General features: G+C 43.5%; 1 protein-coding gene across 1 annotated transcript in view; it reads right to left on the bottom strand.

The window, feature by feature from the left end:
- The window catches only part of me1 (malic enzyme 1, NADP(+)-dependent, cytosolic), a 47,748-nt gene that overhangs the window by 24,914 nt on the left and 3,832 nt on the right, over positions 1-19,002 (bottom strand). Inside the window, exons 2-3 of the mRNA XM_057045295.1 lie at positions 3,318-3,451; positions 700-849 (exon numbers count right to left, since the gene is read on the bottom strand). Of these exons, the coding sequence (XP_056901275.1) occupies positions 700-849; positions 3,318-3,451 (284 nt within the window). The remainder of the gene's footprint in view (positions 1-699; positions 850-3,317; positions 3,452-19,002) is intronic.

The following is a 19,002-nucleotide window of genomic DNA, read 5'->3' as shown; positions in this document are numbered from 1 at the left end:
TTCTTCTTCTAGGACGGTTATTAAAACTTTAAAATGCCCGCCTGCTGCCAGGGAAGGCTGCTCTAAGATTAATTGGCTTTCATGAATCCTTTTGGGTCCGTCAGTGATAACGCTACCGCTAAAGGTGCTTACCAATGAGCCTAAGAGCCTTTGAAGGCCAGGGTGGTCTTTTTCATATCAGTCCACAGGAAACTGAGCCAAAGCTGCTGGCCTTAAAGCTCAAACACAGGGAGAGGGGGGCCAAGATAAAAAAGAATTTGGTCTTGATTGGCCCAATTTAGAAAAAGAATCAACCGTCACCTGAGTGTCTGTGAATTATCCACCCTCAACTCTAACCACTGCTGTCACTTCCCTACGGACACGTGTAAATTCTACCAGACCCTCAAACTTTGGTTCAGGCCTGATGAGCTCACGCACTTAGCAGCAGATGCAAAAAACAAAGCTACCCGCATATTAACTAAGCCAACTATCAGGGGCTCTTATCTCAGATTGAAAACTGCCCAATTCAGACTGTTCTTGAACGCCACACGAGTCATCCGCGCTTTAATACAGCAGGTTTTTTTTATATTCTATATGACAAAGACCAGAATGAAGCAAGAGACGCTGGTCCAGCACACAGATGAGTGCAGGTTCTGATTTATTTCTTAAACTGTAACTTGGACAGAAATAATAATAAGACACCAATCAATGTTATCTTACCTTGGTTTTGAAAATATCAGGCCATACTGTTGGCAGGCGAGGCCCACGGTGGGGGTGTAAATGATCGGCATGAACCTTTCGATGTCTGATGCGATGACCCGGTAGAACAGCTTCTCGTTGTGGTCTTGGAGCCCCATCAAAAACACATACCTGACGGGAGTAAAAACATCGCGTGTCAATCTTTAACAGATAGACGGCTCGCGCGGTACCTGCTGAAGTAGGGACGGTTTTTGGAATTAAAGTCAGATGTGAAATCCAGTGTTTGGAGGGGAAATGTGCCAGGCAAAAGTGAAGAAACTGCTGGGAATTATTGGAAAGAGAAAAGAGAAAGGAAAAAGGTTTTTAGTCATGAGAACATTACCCGACTGAATAAGAGCGCGGTTCCAACAAAAGGTAAGGAAAAGGAAAGGAAACCTTCTTCTTGTGGACAATAATTGCAGAAAAAAAAGGGCTCGTGCGCCAAATGGTAGGAAAAATACACAGAATGAAGCAAAGTCCACACGTGGCACATGAAGCAAATTAAACACAACAAACCTGAGAACACTTCATTCCCAATCAAGGAAGTTTCCATAAAGCCACGAGCACAAGGCAGCTGTTGTAGGGATGCGGAGCGTGCCCCCCCACTCTGCTGCAGGTACGCTACACAATACATGTGGAGATGATTGCTCTTGGGGAGTCTCAATTAGTAAACCGTTTGGCTACTGGAGAAAACAATTTGCGAAATAATGGCTTCCTGTGTTCCTCACCACTGAGTTAAATGTGTTTAGAAATGGATTTATCTGGACGTAAACATTTAGTGGATGCTTTGTTTTGCCCACATCTCATAGGTAGGCTCGGTACACGCCCCGAGGACGGGCGGCACTTTATCCAAAACATCCGGATTGAAATATTCGGAATTTGGTGCCATTGTTGATTTCCCTTTTTAAGACATTTGTCTTAAAATTATTTAAAAAAAAATAATAACCACTCTTCAGCCTGAGAAACACTCCAGGTCAAAGTTTGCTGTCTGACTACAGCGAACCAGCCTGCAAAGCGATAGAAATGTCACAGTTTCTGGATTTATTAGCTCATATTGATGATTAATGACCTGAAGCGTTATAGGGGAGGAGAAGTTCTCTTTTTACTGTCACCATATGGGCCGGTTCTGTGTTTCCCTGTACGGATGATTCCGATAGAACCTTTTGACAAGTCATTTAAATCTTTTATCTTAAAAAAATATGAAAAATCATTGTCTTTAAGCGTTCCTAGTTTTTATCTGTTTGATCAGTTCTTGCACCAAAGAAATACTGTAATAAACAGTAATTAATTTTCTGTTATGTGTGACTAAATTCTACATGCTGGAGGTTCAAGGAAACACCCTGAGTGGGTCACCAGCAGCTTTCAAAATTATCGCTATAGACAAGTCAGACATGCTATTACAAAGAAATGACTGTAGAGAGGTATAAATGTCATGGATTTACACCCTGGAATAGGTGAATATAGACTGTGAGTAGTCCAAAGGGTCGACAAAGCAAAACTATAATCTCCACATCGTCGTATTGTACTGCGCTATTATGGAGGGTTTTTCCTCTATTCTTAACTTATGAAGGCATGCTGACTACCCACATTCAGGAAACAGGCCTATTTGGAGTACACACAGTATTTGAAAGGCTGGATTCACCCCGAGAGCCGTGGCTTTTCTAGAGGCAGCCTCCAGATGAGGCCAGGCCATAATCTCAGGCCATTTTCATTTCTATTGGCTGACCAAATGGCTCATTTTCATCTTGATATTGCTTCTGAACACCCATTTCCTCTGCTGACACAGTCGCTGCATCAGCCTAAAAGCAGGCGCTCACGTGCAGCCCAGACGGATGATTAAAATAGAACAGGAGGCAGCAAAAGTTTAGTTATGGCTGTAAACAATGACATGAGACCGTCCAACACATACCAGCGCAGAAATTCAGAGAGAAGGGAAGGGAGCAGACTATAAGTAAACACAGCCGGTCCGTGCGAAGCAGCCAAATAACTGTTATTAATACGGAGGAGCAAAGCCCAAAGTTGGAGAGCGCTGGAGGCCCTCAGACAGATTGTTGGTGACATTAACTGAGCATGGGAAATATGCAAAATGACTGTTTAGCCCTCCCTGTTGCTATGGTGGAAAATGATGCAGCCCGTCAAGTTCCTGTTGACCCCAAATCCTGTCTCACAAGTCAACCCACTCACCCCTGACATCAGTGACGGCTAATGGAACCGAGACTGGAACAATAGATGATAACTCGGATAGCCAAAAGTCGGTCTTAAAACGTATCATTCAAAGCAGTAAAGTAGGTTGTGGCTTGATTTTTAAGGCCAGGTCTTTTAAAGAGCCAGGACTCAAATATTAGTATAAAGAAGATTCATTACGTAATACTCAAAGCTATGAGTCTTCAGAGTCTAATAAAGTGCAGAACCTTTAGTTGTCTTTTGGTCACAGTGGACTTTACAAAAACACCCATGAAATGGAGCGGGATGAGGGAAAAAGGAGAAGGAAATAAATCTTTTGCGACGCTCATTAAATAGGCTTTTTGACACAGAAGGCGCCCACATTATCGATCCAGGGAACCAATTAAACTCTGTTGCTGTATTTGTGGAAGCTTCACCTGTCCAAGTCGTCCCGCCTCATGTCGTAGTTCTTGAGCACCCGCATCAGCTGGACGTCTTGGCTGATGAAGCAGGGGGGCAGCAGGCCGTGGGTGCCCAGCTGCAGACGCTCCTCCAGGGAGAACGCCATCCCCTGCAAACACAAACACAGCAGGCTGTCAGTGTCACGTCACCACTGTACACGGTCCAGGAAGTAAAGATCTCAGGCTGTATTTGACCAGCTCAGAGCCAGAAATCTAAAAATAAATTCAATAATGTTTTGGCTGCACGATATGAATGAAAAGAAGAATAATTGACAGTTAGAACAGGTTCCTAAAACACAAGACAGACACGTATTCTTCGAAGATTTCAAAGGAAAGCAGTAAAATTTGTGTCACTGGCTGTCTTTTTGTAACAATCAGAGCTATTTAAAGATGTGTTCCAACCAATATAAGTACTTAATTAATTATCATTATCTTATAGTAAGTGATATTTCCTTTACTGTGCAGACAACATGATACAGCAGCCCAAGAGTCGACCTTTGTGGGCGGAGCCAACGTTGTTGGACCTGCAACAAGGTCCAGACGTCACTCTGACATTCACTATGGCTTTCATCTTCTCTGCCCTGAACTCTGAATGGAAACAGTGGAAAGCAAGTATACGTTTACTGTCAAGGCTGTGGCACTCAAAAACCTTGACCTCTGACCTGTGAGCCTGTTCCACAGGGGGAAAAAATGAGCTCACTCAGGAAATGTGTTTGCTGTCAAAAAGCATTGACGGAATGAGCTATTTAAGCTAGAGCGTGGTCTGATATTGGAGATTTGCCCTCAAATTACCCTGAATGCTCCACTGTGCATAAAACAAAACAACTGACGTTGCAAAAAACATCTGTTTTTCGCTGTGTGTTTTGTGAAATAATACAGCAGACTGCTTTTAAACTGCAGATTTGAGATTGCTGAGGGAAAATAGCAATAAATCAGAGGGAGTTATGGCGGACAAACCAGCGAAACCAGCTTCCTTGTTGGCACCAACATCTGAAGAAACCTATGGAAGCCTTCTGGAATTTCTGAATGGAAATGTAGAAGTTCACACAGAGCGAGGTGTAAACTTCACACGTGTTTTTCAGTCGGCGCGCCAAATCTTCTGAGCACATGTTGGAGGAAAAAGGCAGTTTTTTCAGAGCCTGAGCTCCCGATCCATCCGTTGCTCTTGCAGTCTGTACTTAAATGGACCTCAAACGGACAGAACTGGCCCTGAATTATAACCTTCTCCAATTATCAGGAAAGTTTTTTTTATTTTTTCTTTCGGGAGCAAGCAGTTCATGTGTGTGTGTGGAAAAGGCAGCTGCTTCCAGAACTGACCATGGGGGAAATATGGGAAAATATTCCTAAAATACAGTCTGGGCTCAATATGAGGCTGTAAAATTAGACTCCGACGCTCTTTCATTAGCTGAAATATACCTCCAGCTATTTCCATCACACTCACTTCCACATGAACTGTAAGAACAGCTGTAATACACAACATTATTTCTGAATCTTCTACTACTGTTTTGTGGCGAGAAAAAAAAAGGAGGGGGGTTGTCATTTTCACAAGTTCATGACCATTAAATGTATATATTCGTAAATATACATTGAGCCGAAGGTCACCGACTTCTCCTTGCAATGGCAAAAACAAAGGTCAAGCCTTGATTCCTTGACCTCCACCTGCACAATAGCAGAGTGACATCCAACAAAATGCAAAATAAAGATTGATTCTAGCAATGATGTTGTTGGCCTATCAGAATATTTACTCATGCAAGGTGAGAGGATTTGTAGTTTTGTAAATCAATGGGGTTTTTTCCCCTCTGAAATCATTTCCTGCATGTTTGATTTTTTGCTAATGCTACTGCTAACATATACACAAACACTGCTAAAAGACCCAGCAATTAGCACAATTCTTAAAATAATTAAATTATTCCTTTTTGAAAGAAGGATCATGCTGTATTTTTCTTTAGCTTTTTAATGAAAATAGCGGACAAAAGTGGCCTTTATATCACACGTATATGATATCACAGCATGAATTAAAAGGAGCCCGAAAGTCTTCTATGCCTCATTAACAATAATTACCCACACAGACCTATGGACACTCAAATGCCGCCATTGTCACATGCGAAACAGATACCGTCCATGGAACTGCGCCCAAAATAACCAATTAACAAACTCCACAGAGGAGGAGGCGACTTGGCCATCAACTTTGCGACTGAGGAAACGGTTGGTTGCGCCGGGGCTGGGTACTGATGATGGAGAGGAGAAAAGAGCGGGGGTGGGGGTTTCTGTGGTCAGATTAGCCGTGCACGGTTCGCATGCTTTAGCCAAAAAAAAAAAAAAGCGTGGGAACCTTTGATGCCAGTTTTGACATCCCTTTGACTTTTGACTCGAACGCTGGCTTTTCGACGCCCTCGTTCCCAACTTGTCAACGGCGCTGCCGGTCTTTGCAACTGGGGGGAGGGAAGAGGCTTTCTGTACATTTTTAGCTGCGCTATACAGCGACCTACAGTATGACCCTGCCTTTTTAAACGTAATATCAGAGTGCAGACACACACAACACATGCAGGTTTTCCATGTTTGTCCCTCTGAACACATGTTTCAGCATCCTGATGCCTACTCTCTCCCCCCGCAGGCACTGAACCGGGCTGGGCAGGATAAACCCAAGAGCGCTTCCACATGTCTTTGACCACATTTAAAGCGCCCACACCCTGTGCCAACACATGATGCCCACGGCCTCGTGTTCCAGAAGCCGTGGTAACGGCCCAAACCTGTAATCTGCGTACCGACTAGTGCCACCCTTAACCTCGATGTGCTGCCGAGCCCGACCCGCTGCTTTTAGACAGGAAACAGCTCATTAGTTCACCAGAAGGCCAAACAAGGAGGATGAAAGGAGAACTTCTGAAATGCAATCGCTGCCTCCTTTCCTCTCCACTGCATAGGAGGTTCAAAGGGTGTGTTTGTTACATTTTCAGGTTAAAGATAAGAATTCCAAACATTCTGCTACCTAAGGCTTTTAATTTTCATCTACTGTAACCACACAAATCTCACAGGGGAGGCACTCCTTTCATTACAGTGTGACACTTCCTCAAATTAAATCCCTTAATGCCAGTGATCTTGAATTCCTCCTACAATGAATTACACATCACCTCCTTTAAGACCCTCTGTGACTTGGGTGAAATTCATCAAGGGAATCCGATTCATAGGCAGGAACAATCACACTAATAAAATTTGCGAGGTGACCTCAATGGGACAACATCAGAATGCTGCAATTGACCAAACCTGCTGCTGGGAAGCTCCCTTTTTCCAGGTTTTCCCTGAAGATTTGTGCAAGAACAGTGATCCTTGGAGATTTGATAAGCTTATATTCCAATGGTTGAATTGGCTATACTAAACTCTCTTCCACATTATGAAGCACAGATGACAGATCCCACTAGCTTTGACCATTGTTCATTGGTTTACCTCTCAGGACAGGTCGATACGCAAGAGCAGCTTCTGTTTAACTACCGTGTGACTGGATGAAGAAACCCAAAATCAGCTGCTAGTTCTCATTCATAGCTGACAATAAAGAGTAAACAAGTAAGAAACTGGAAGCCCCCCTAAAAAAAACATGTTTAAAAGTAATGCATTGTCTTCTGAATGACCCGAAAAGTGGGATTTTCAAAAAACTGCACTTTTTTCCCCAGGTAAGACAGCCTTGTGCTGGTGTTGAATAGAGAATCTTCTAATTTCTGCACTTATCTTTGCAGTAATAATGGTAGCAGTAATGTTCTGAATGCCATAGTAAACACATTTCATTTCACATCTGTAAAATCAATCAACTGTCACGAAACACAACTGTTAAGTCTTTTACATCACTGCATTAAAATACCCTGATGCAACCCCAGTGAAATATCAAACAGCAACAGCGGAGGAAAATGAAATCATCTGTGTTTGCTGTTGGTGACAAGAATATGGGTTGGTGACTCATGATGAGACTAAATAACTGGTTTGGATAGACAGTTTCTCAAAAGGAACCCGAACCACAAATGAAAACCCTCAAAAGCCTTTTCAGCTTTATGGAAGAATTTTTAAATGACCCGGTGCCAAAAGAAACAAGCGGTGATTGATGCCGAGATTCCCAGATAGAACCCGAGGAGCGGACCTCCCCCAGTCCTCCAACGTCAAACACGCTAATCCCAATTCCGAATAGAAAATCTCCTAAATGTTGCGCTCCTTTTCTCTCCCTGAGCCCTCAATAGTGGTGCCCTCTGCCCTGGATAAAAAAAAAAAAAAAAACCTCTTTTGAGAAAGACCAGAGCCCAGCACGATGAAGAGGTTCCCCCCCATTAGACCTCTTTCAACCGCGGCTGCAGATCAGACGCGGAGACAAAACCCCACAGTTCTTCAGAGGGCCGAGGGCTCAAATGTTTGGTGCTGAGATACGGCCCAGCTGAGTGTGTGTGGCCACAGAGCACTTTCCTATTCAGCGCTCTGTGGGAGAGAACGCTTTCTTTTCACAGGAGGCCGAGTCGAACACTAAGAGGTGGCTTTTTTTCAGTAGAACAACGTGCTGAAAGCGATCTAGGCGATAGCCATCAGGCCTCCTCCTGTTCCTGGGTTATCTGACGTGGCGATCGTGCTCGCGGGAGTGTCACCGCTGCTTTATCAGGCTTGTTTTTATTTTCTGTACATGCTGCATTTGATGCTTCACATGTAATGGCTAACAGAAAACTGATCAAATCGCTGAGAGGAAACCGACATGTACTTGTGCTTTGCCTCAGTGCCCATGTGCAACAAACAGTCTATACATCACAAGGACCGCCGCACGCTAATTTACAGCACAGGTGAATATTTCAGTTACATCCTCCTCCACAGAGGGAACAGTAGAGTTACAGTAAACCCAGGTAAAACCGCATCACTTACACAGGAAACCAATAAAGAGGTTTAAAATGTGGTAATGAAGGCTTTAATCAACACTTTAAATGTAGTTATTTTGGGCTGACGCTTCTGGCTTATGAGGGAAGTCAAAGTTTTTCAACTATATTTCAGGTCTGAGACAAGTCCTCGCTTTGTTGCCGACTTCACAGTCACTCTTTCACTACGGGAAATTCATACTGGTGTCTTTCACTGGATCCATCAAAACCCCTCAAAAAACCACAGGACTTTAAAAGCTGTTCCATTGTGATCAAACCATCTTGTTTTATTGTGAGTATTTCAAAGATAAGAAGTAGAATATGAGCTCCGAACTCAACATTGACTTAATTTAACTGTGAGAAAGTCAAAGTCTGGCTGTGCCGCACACCAACGGCTCTGGATCCACTTCTGCTGGTGAGGTCAGAGCTTCTTTATGCAGCTGACCAAACAGGGAACGCAGGATCGCTGCGGTGGTTCCCGCTATGACCGCCACGTGTTCTTCGCTCTCACAGTCCACCAGAGCTCCTGCTCAGGACTGCTGCAGAGAGATGATTTAATATGATTTAATTACATCAGTGTGTTCATCAGGGAAGAGGCATTTATGCATCATAAGGCTGCAACCAGATCAGCTGATTCAGTCTTTTATTCCCTCACAGGGCCAGACATGTCCACACAAACGACCAAATCAGTGAACCTGAGGGTAATAACGGCTTCAGAAACAATGAGTCAACAATAAGAACAATTAGACCCTTGAAAACTAGAGCACATGTCCAGAAATATTTTAGGTCAGCGGAAGCTGCACTCGAAACTCGCTATCAGAGGAAGACTCAAATGAGTTTAGTCGTTCAGCTGGCGGCGACCCACACTGACGGATATTCTGGCCAACAGCTGGAGGAAAGGATGACTCACAGGTCTCCATCCACCGCTCCACCGTTTATAAACATACAGCGATGCCGCCATCCGTGCACGCATGCACATTCAACCTACAGTCATCATATGGTTCGGGACATGCCTCCACCTCCACCTGAGATCTGTTACTGAGGCCTGGGTTGATCCCGCCTGGGTCACACGACTCGAGTTAATCTAGCTTCATTCCTCGGATAAACAGCAATTCCCTCCCAAATTCTTGGCTTCATGTTTTCGCCAGAATGTGATTCAATGAACCTTTATCATGCTCACTTTGAATCCAAACACCATACACAACTCTGAAGCAGAAAAGAAACCAGCTGATTTCTAGCAAAACACATTATGCCCATGGGGGATAAAACTAGTCCAACGCATCACAGAGGTCCACAAACACATCACAGAGGTCCACAAACGCATCACAGAGCCACACACGTAACATCTCCCTAATGTGGGTTTATAAGAAGAAAAGCTGAGCCCGTTTGATCACGCTGCAGAAGAAGCCTCCACACACCACGACTTTCTCATTGTCCAGCTGCACACCGGGGCGTATTTTTGTTTGATCAAGGGTGGCATGTTTGTCTAGACTCTGTAAAAACATCTGGTGGTGGTAAGAGGGCACAGGCCGGCGGAATGACAGATTCATCCCATGGTTGTCATAACTGGGATTAGAGGGTGGGATGGGTGAAAGCACGGGGTGTAGAGCGGGAAAACGAGACAGACGAAGGTGAGGGACGGACTGATCAGGAGGCCAGGGTCCGACCGCTGGATTGGGTGGGACCAGCAGTCACCTCATTTAGGTGGCAGGTCTTACATAACAGCTCAAACCACCGAAAAACCCCTCACCAGCACCTCACCTCAGATGAAAAACAGGAAGAAAAGCTGGAAATAGAAAGATCGAACACATTTTCAAAACCTTCAACGTGTAAAGAAAAGAGAACTCTAAGGTTGTCAGGCTTTTGATGAATTTGGTGAGCAAAAAAAAAAAAAAGGCCCAGGAGCCTTTTTCTCATCTGCTTAATGTCTCTGTGTGGGAGTGACTCAGCCTGAACGGTTTCCCACCAGTTCCTCACATTTGCACTAGAACAGCTAAAAGCAGGCTGCAGTTTGTTCAAGCAGACAAAGAACTGCCCAGTCTCCCTCAGAACGCAATAAAACACGACTGTGGTTTTCTTTTTAATCAAATTTGATCTCAACAATTTCCACAATGTAGTATTCATCAATTCGACCTTTCATTTCACTGTTCCTGTATTAGTACAGCAGCGTTTAGTCATTACTGTTGATTCAGACAGTCAATTAATATGGCCGATGTATCAACTCAAAGGTGGAGTCAAATCTAGTCGATCTCCCTCTGGTGGCTGATTGCACTGAGAAACTAAGCTCTAAAAACGACGCTAAATGATTGTCATGATGCTAAAGATTCTGGTTTTCAGGTTAACTACAAACATATGATTGGCAGGCTGTTCATACTGAACCAGGAATGTCAACAGTGCGGCTGCAAATGAAGTCACGGCCTCAAAATGGCAAAAGTATAGAAACGGCTGCAAAAGGCAATGAAACAATCAATCAGTTGTGAATAATGAGTATTCAGCAACGGGAATACTGAAATTCAACCTTAATAAATTTAAGAAAAAGTGTTTCAAGAGCTGGTGGAAGAAAACAGGTGCTCACCCTCGAGAGAGCGGCCATTCATGGTTTCCACTGTACAACAGAGGAACCCAGTTCTACAACACTTGACGTGTTTCTACATGTTCTTTTGCATTATGTATGCGTGTAAGGGCTCATGGAGGTGTTGGAAGAGTGACAGAAGGGGTGAAGGGCTAACAATCCTTTCATTCACGGTTTTTCCATGTTCTTTTGCATTGTGCATAAATGGAAGCAGCAAAGTAGGTGTTGGAAAAGTGACGAAAAGGAGTGAAGGGAAAACAGTCCATCCATTCTTTCTTTCTTTTCATTAAAAAGATGCTTTCGCCTCCATCCATCTTCTCCTCTCTATTTCCAGGAACCATTTGGGAAGATGTATCTGAATAAAGATAGAAGGAGTGCACGTGCGTGTATGCTCATAGTCGAGCCTGCGCCCTGTGTCCTTCGCCCTGAATGATGGGATATAACATGGATATACGGTGGAGGTCTGAGGATCAGCGTGTCAGTCATTTAAATTACACACACACATGGAAACACAGATGGGCCTCTAACAAAGAAAAGTCTGCCGGTTTCACTGGAAACCTAAACCACATTTTTCCTCAAGATCTGCTCAGTGGATGCTCGCGTTGCAGGAATGCATGTACTGATTCTGGAGGAACTTGTCATGCGGCATCACTGCGCTCATTGTTTCCAGAGGCCACGGCAGTTATCTTACGCTATAAATCATACAGGGATCAGCAATCAAGTGGAAACCTGGGCAATATGAGACAGCCATCTATGCTGAAATAGAGTCGTGCTGAAGCTCACGTGTGGCCTCACGGAGAGCCAAATACCCATTGCGGCCATGACATAGCATCGGTAGCTACGGTCCCTTACTGATGTCATTATTACAGCTGGAAGATTGGAGAATATACGTTACACAAAGGATGATGACTGACGCGCTCTTCTGCGTGTTTCTGTTACTTAAACGGTTCAATTAAGTCTGAGACTAAAGCCAGAAAGGCATGTCCCAGCGAAGGACCAGGCACGTCAGTGAGGCTGCCAAACGATTCAAACAAATTAACTGCCTGTTGGAAAAAGCCAAAAGTAAACGTGAGCCCTTGGCTGCCAAAGTCCTTTGAATTTTTAGAAAAATTTGACTGACAGGTCCATTAGGTATAAGTCATAATATAATTGTTTATTGTAAGTGCATGGGCAGGAGGCGACTTCAAGCATTTGGAGTTTGGACGTGTGAGATGTTTGAACTTTCCAAGGACCGCTGACATGAACCTAAATGGCAAAGAAACGAAAACCTTGACATGACCCGGTCCTTCTGGACACACCGTGAAATTTCCACACATGCCAGAATGCGAACGCCTGTTAAACTTTGCAGTCAGACGCGACTCGTTTTCCCTTTAACACAGGACAGCTGCAACAGTGCTTCTCTTAATTCTCTGACACTTGGCTCTTTCTCCGCGTGTCATCAGGAGGCTTGAGAGTAAAGCAAAAACAAACAAGATGTGCAGCCCAGGTGAACAGGCAGCTTTGTGCATTTAATGAAACAGCTTAAGAGCACATGCAGCTTTTTGCGTCAATCAAAAAGGAATGAATTCTTGCTGGCAATCCTCACTCTGATGGTAAGAATGGTAGTACTACTAATGTACTCTTGCTAATAGAAGTAAATGTGGTCAGAAATCTTTTTAATTAGCTTTTTACATGCACGCTTGTATGCGCGACTGGTTGCCTACAAGGTACTGAGTGGAGCTTGAAGTCAGTCTCAGCACCATCTCTTGTGGAAATTCCATTACGATTGAATCTCTGGTCATGACTTTACGCTACTATACAACAGAGACACACATCGTAAAGGACTTGGATGAAAGGGAGAGGTGACATATTGGTCTGTGGTTTTCATATCACCTATTTAACTTCTCTGGCCTGCATAAATATCTCTGAAGGGACCTTACAGACGTGGTCGTTTAGTCAAATAGTCATATGGGAACGGAATGATGAGAAGGTGGTTCGGAATGTTTAACTTATTTTCAAACTGACACCCAATTCAACCATTGACAAATAAAATTCTGACGATGTAATGTAAGAATCACTAAATAGCAAACAGCCTGTGACCGTCAGCCGACCCTAAATATAAAAAACTAACGCTCGATTCAACTCAGACTAACTTCTTTCACCCTGTCATCTAAGAAATGACCTGTGGCTCACCCCAAAGGTCATGAGGGATCATTTGCCAGTTTCTAGAGTGCAGATGATATTCTCACTTTGGGATTGAAATCATGAATGAGCCTGATACCCTCATTCAGAAGACGGAGTGGAATATAAAACGAGCTCCGACACGCTGTCTCTGCTCAGGCCCTGATTTACAGTCTGGTGGCTCGAAGGCCAGATGTGAATATATTCAAGATGCATACGAGTACTGACAGCTCAGACCACAGCCAGCGGTGGCCCCGGGTCACATGTGGCCACATTCTTTCAACAATGTGGCATCAGAGTCACATATAAAAGAATGAAATCATCCAGTCCAAGGACGGAGACGCTGGCAAAGAGTTTCAACTTTGAAGCCTTAAAAACTGATGATTTTAAATATTCTGTAACCTGCGAAGTGTTTTTTCCCCTCCAAAAAACTTGCATGAATGAGATACCTGCAGCATTCATTTGCTGAACTTATAATCCAAGAAATGGACACCAAATGTGAAAATTGTTACATTATGCGAGAGGTGCTTTATTCATTTCCAGGTGGGCTGCAAGAAGAGCCAAGTTCCATTTTATGCATTACTGTCATCTAACAATAGTTGCATGTGGGGTTTCACTCCAAAGCCGGTGGTACAGGTTCTGTGAGAGGTCATAGGTTCGGATCCCAAGTGAGCACAGCACCTGATTGGAAATAATGGAATCTTGATCCAATATAAATCTCACCTATTCGCCAGCAGATTCTGTCAGAAACTGGAAAATTATAATTAAGTCAACATGTATGATGGACCCCAAGGAGACGAGGATCCGTGTAGTTGCTGATTAACATTTAATTAGTGCGAAGAAATAATTACTTAAATAATTACTTTGCTTTCTGAATTGGCTATGAGGGGTCACCAGTTCAAACTCTGCATAGGACAGATACCAGTGATGATCTCAAGTAGGACAGAAGTTGAAAATGACCTCATCTCTAATCAAACTCGAGACTTTACTTCAGTTTTTCCTGTCGGATAGATCAGGGTACCGCACGCTGAAGCTGCGGTGAACTTTGCACAAGCTTCATGACAAAAGGAATTTTCAATTAACAGCGGGACTAACCATAATACCCTAATAGCAGCCGATTAGTTCTTAATGCTTGCCATACAGGAATAACAATGTCATAGCAATTTCCTTGAAATATCATCTACAATTTGGTCTATGTGCTCTCACTGCATCAAAAAAATGTCATTTTCTGTGATTTTAAAAGCTCATTTTCTCTTTTAAGTCTTGGTTAATACTTATAGAGCCATCAACTAAAAGGCCTACGTGATATTCAGGAACATTCCTCACTCAACATGTCATAAAATCATTGGAAATATCCTTGGAACAAAGTTAAGTTATACATCACATATATGCTAGCCGATGTCTAAGCATAAAACCTGCCAACCCATATAAGTATATCATTGACTGTGGTTTATAGGCATTTACCTACATATTACAGGAACATATTTGGCAAAATGTCACGTAAAATCCACAAAGCAACTGTTAATAATTTGTAGAGCAGAACAGAAACCCCCCAGACTCTAATAATGTGGTAGCAACCTGTACAAATATTTGCCTCCATGTTCACATAGCTATGTATTTTACATACATAATTTACACAGAGTTCAGCAAAAGGCCACATGACACTAGCGTTTGGAAAGCAAATGAGCTGTGATGAATATAGCCATTAATTTCACGCTAAACAGAAAAAGGTGAGACATTTTCTGGCGCGATAAGTACCATAACTGACTGCTCAGCACAATATTTTCTGACTACGTGAGCTATAAGCCACAGAACAACAGGTTGCTCTATTGTGTTCAAATCCCATAGCCACAGCCCTGATATCCCCCATCTGTTTCCTACTAGAATGGCAGCCACAGAGTTCATGAGCATTTGTCCCGAAAAAACAGCCCTTCAAATCCATCCTTTCCTCTCAGGAGGATGAGAAAGAGCGCACATCAGCTCCAAACTGCCTTCTTAAGCTTTTCCCAATGAATGCCTCCCAACAAATGTGCCGTGTAAGGCCTTCGTGTGCGCTCTCATTCCTCAGCGTACACAGTCATTAGCGAGCTGAAGACTACAGTATTCAATCTTTGTTCACATGGGCGCGCTCATTAATCAAAACTGTTTTCTCTTTCAACACTGCAGCGGCACAAAACAATGCTGGCGGATACAGTATGTGTAAAAAGTAACGTGAGTGCTGAACCAAAGTTCTTTGTACTGACAGAACTAGTTTGTTTCCATCCCCAGGAAAGGGTTCTGCATATTATCCAGGGCATTTCCTCTTTATTCTGCAGCGCAAGCACAATGCTAATGCTAAATATTCGTATGAAACACACACTGAAACAAGCCAGCCGTGCTCTTTTTCTGCTGGCAAAGTTCAGTTTTTTGGTGATAACAGTACTTCTAATGTGACCGAATTGTGTTGCTTTCCCAGAATAAAACTAGTCATTTTGGTGTCTTAAGTAGATACAGTAATCAAATGTAACCAAACTGCAGCCAGTTGTTGGTTAAAAACCCTCCAAAGAATTCAGTTGGTCACACAACTGTAGCCAACACACCCTATTTGATGATGACGCACATGCTTTTAAAAGAGATACGGCTTCATGAGGGAGCAGCTCCAGAAAATAAGTCGTGTCAATCTCTATAATCTGCCATTCCACGACAGACTGACGAACTACAGACAGCATCTAATTTACTTCTCATTTTCTTGATCCCCACGAAGCAACACTCACGAAAAAGACCGTATGAAATTTCTCAACCTGAGAAAATATGCGAGCGCGAGGGTTTCTTAAATCAAGAGGTGTCAACTTGTGAATGTACAGACATGCTTGTTGGTCAAACAGCCTTGAAAAACGAGCTGCTGTTGACTTAAGGAGGCCAGGCTTGTGTGTGTGTGTGTGTGTGTTGGGAGGGGTGGTGCTGGACACGCAGGGCTCCTCAAACACAGCCAATCCCCCTGAGGTGCTCTTTTCATGCATGAGAGTCCCGGTCCCTCAGGAGCCTGAGTGTTGCTGGGAAAGCATCCAAGACTCTGATGGCGGTTGCAAATGTGTCAAGATTTGGGTCCAAATATTCACCTGTGACATGCACTGACAGATATCTTTCTTCCTTTTTTTTTTTTTTTACCTGCGCAGTCAGGTGTTACTGGAGTAAACTAAAGCGGCCACGGATTGACAGATACCTTTGGTTTTCATAAAATTGGCTCTTAAATGTGACTGATGTCAGTAAATGTGGTCTGATTTAATGTATCCGCAATGATAGGGAGTCGATCCAATTAAGACGGCGTCTCTAAATAGCTTATTGCGTAATCGGTGGGGATAACGGGCGACTTCCCCTCGTTTATCTTCGTAACTGCTCTGCCGGCAGGTACAGAGAGTGTCAACACCAAGCTCGGGTGAGGATTGCACTGAAGCGTTTTCTTGTTTTCACTGCTCTCTGATCCTACACGTGGGAAAATCTCCTCTGCCCCGGCGACCACCTACACGGCAGCGGATTCTTTAAAAACACCAAGACTGTAAACACGTGGAAGAAAGGAATTTGTGACCTCAGAAAAAGCAAACAAAGGTGCCGTTAAAACATAGAGGGGAGGCTGCGATGCTGTCACACTTTAATGCTAAAGGGCACAGCTCTTCGTTTTAGTAACTATAATAAGAGTTTGGGGGTTCTAACCCCCAAAGCCATAAAACTGCTGATGGAGGCTGCCATCAGCACAGATCAGTTTTGATGATAACCCTCCGTCTGACCTCAGGACCAGCTCACAATGGTCATGTATCCCCGCTGTAGCAGAATGCTACAACACAATCCTTCCACTGAACTCTCGCCGCTCTGTGATTGTGTAACCACGCAAGAACATCCACCACCTTTGATAGACAAAGGCGGCATTGAAAATATGGTGTGTGGGGGGGGGGAGCTCCCCGAGATGAAGATTCATAGGGAGGTGATGAGACTCAGAATCTGTCTGCGGTGAGAGTTAATGCCTTCTGGATTGTCCTGATGAATGAGGACCACCTTAGCAACGGAACACAACAGTGCAGTTATTGAAGCGATTAAGGAGGACCTGCTGCTGAAGATATATGGCATCATGAGTGTGTGTGTGTGTGTGTGTGTGTGTGTGTGTGTGTGTGTGTGTGTGTGTGTGTGTGTGTGTGTGTGTGTGTGTGTGTGTGTGTGTGTGTGTGCATACGTGAGGGCCGTAGGCCTCGTGTAGGGGTCGGCTGTGAAAGCAGAGCAAGGGTGCAGCCTTCTGCCCATCTGGCCGATCTGCTCGAGTCCATTAGAGGAATGTCTGGTCGCCATCAGTGCATGCAGTTACCCCGAAACACCTGGCCACACCTGGGACTGCACACACAGGCCGAGTTCTGTGGTCCCCCCGGTACGAGGAGGATTGACAAGTGCAGCTGCTCGGCCTAGTGTCTAAACAGAGAAGGTTTTGTCCCGTTTTCACCGCTCAGTTAAACGAGGGCTTGTAATCTGACTGGCAACATTACTGGGTTCAACCTCGCATAACTGCTGTCACCCACCTCTGAGCTCTACTAATATCAGCGGTACCAAGAATGCGGTCAGATCGGGCCGTCTTTGAAAAGAACTTTCTCCATGATCACAGCTCAGATGGAAATCAGAGATTAGATCAGAGGAATGTAGTTGATAACATTTTATTTCAGTAAATGCTGTGGTTCGACCTTTAAAGAAACTTAAGGAATAATTGTGCAAAGCAATGCAGCAAGAAAGTGTGTAGCCAATTAGCTTAGCAAAGACACTGAACGATTGAATACTGAAATTTGGACTGCTAATGTGTACATACACCCATATAAATCTGATCAGTTGAGAATGATTTTGAATGTCTACAACTTTTTTTGCATTTTTTCCCCTGCCTGAACTACTGGAAGAAAATGTTGATGATATTTAAAAGGTATTTGTTGTTATTTGATTATTCTATTCTTATATTTTGACCAAAGGATTCATTTTTGCTCTTTCTTACATGCAAATTCATTTATATTGATTAACCTTGATCATGGGAATGCAGCAGTGAGACTCACAGATGCATGGGAATCTTGCTTCACACAGAAAACTGCAAGCGTATTCTTTTTCCCCCAAGTCATGACTGTGCAAAAAACAGACTCAGTGACTCAGTAGGAATCAGTGTTCCAGAGTGCAATGTCCACATTTTCTGATTGGCGCTTGTTCCAACTATTACATAATCTGATTAGAGTGAGAAAAAAACTCTTATTGGGCACAGAAAAAGAAGCAAACCAGTTTGGTTTCTACGGTAAATCTTAGTCACTGAGCAGCAACCAACAAAGCGTGATGTCCGTGCTTTGAAATGAAAAGGATCTGGTCCACCACATGCAAACATTTACATTTTACCGTTCAGCCTCTAGAATGCCATTTTGTTTGTTGATGGATGCAATAATGTCAGTCTTAGTTAAAGGAAAATCCAAGGCTAGTTTGGAAAAATATAAATATTTTTCTGGGAACTGGAGTTGAGTTGAGTGTAGCAACCAAACCTGACAAAAATCTAACAGCTAATCACTTCCAGTTGCTGCAGGGGCCTATCAGGACGCAGGCCATTTGGCATTCCAGCACGCCTTCGATGCCCAATCAGCTGCACTGCCAAGATCACAGAACCTTGATTCCAACCTTGTATCATATGTGGAGCCTGTGGCTGCAAATGAAGCGTTTGATTTCACGTCTCCATTTTATTCCACATCTGTAGCCCTTAATGGTTCATAATAAACCTCACTGAGCTAAACATAAGAGGAGGATTCCCTTTCCTAAACCATACATCAGTAGTACTTTAGTGCAATAGAGAACGTCTATAAGTGCAAGGTGCATTGGCAAATATACTGTAAAAATTAGAATTAGACAGTCATAATTAAAATATTTTCATTATAGTCAGTTTTCTCCATCGCCCCCTGGTGGCAGGCTAATGTTCTGCACAAATGACATCACCAGCTAATAATGGCAGATCTATACAAAATGTTAGCAGTTGTGTCTTCCACTTATAGTCATCTCAGCGGTTCCAACAGGCCAGTGA

The sequence above is a fragment of the Takifugu flavidus genome, chromosome 10 (assembly GCF_003711565.1).
Source record: "Takifugu flavidus isolate HTHZ2018 chromosome 10, ASM371156v2, whole genome shotgun sequence".
NCBI classification, from domain to species: Eukaryota; Metazoa; Chordata; class Actinopteri; order Tetraodontiformes; family Tetraodontidae; genus Takifugu; species Takifugu flavidus.
This window is presented reverse-complemented; position numbering and strand designations above follow the sequence as displayed.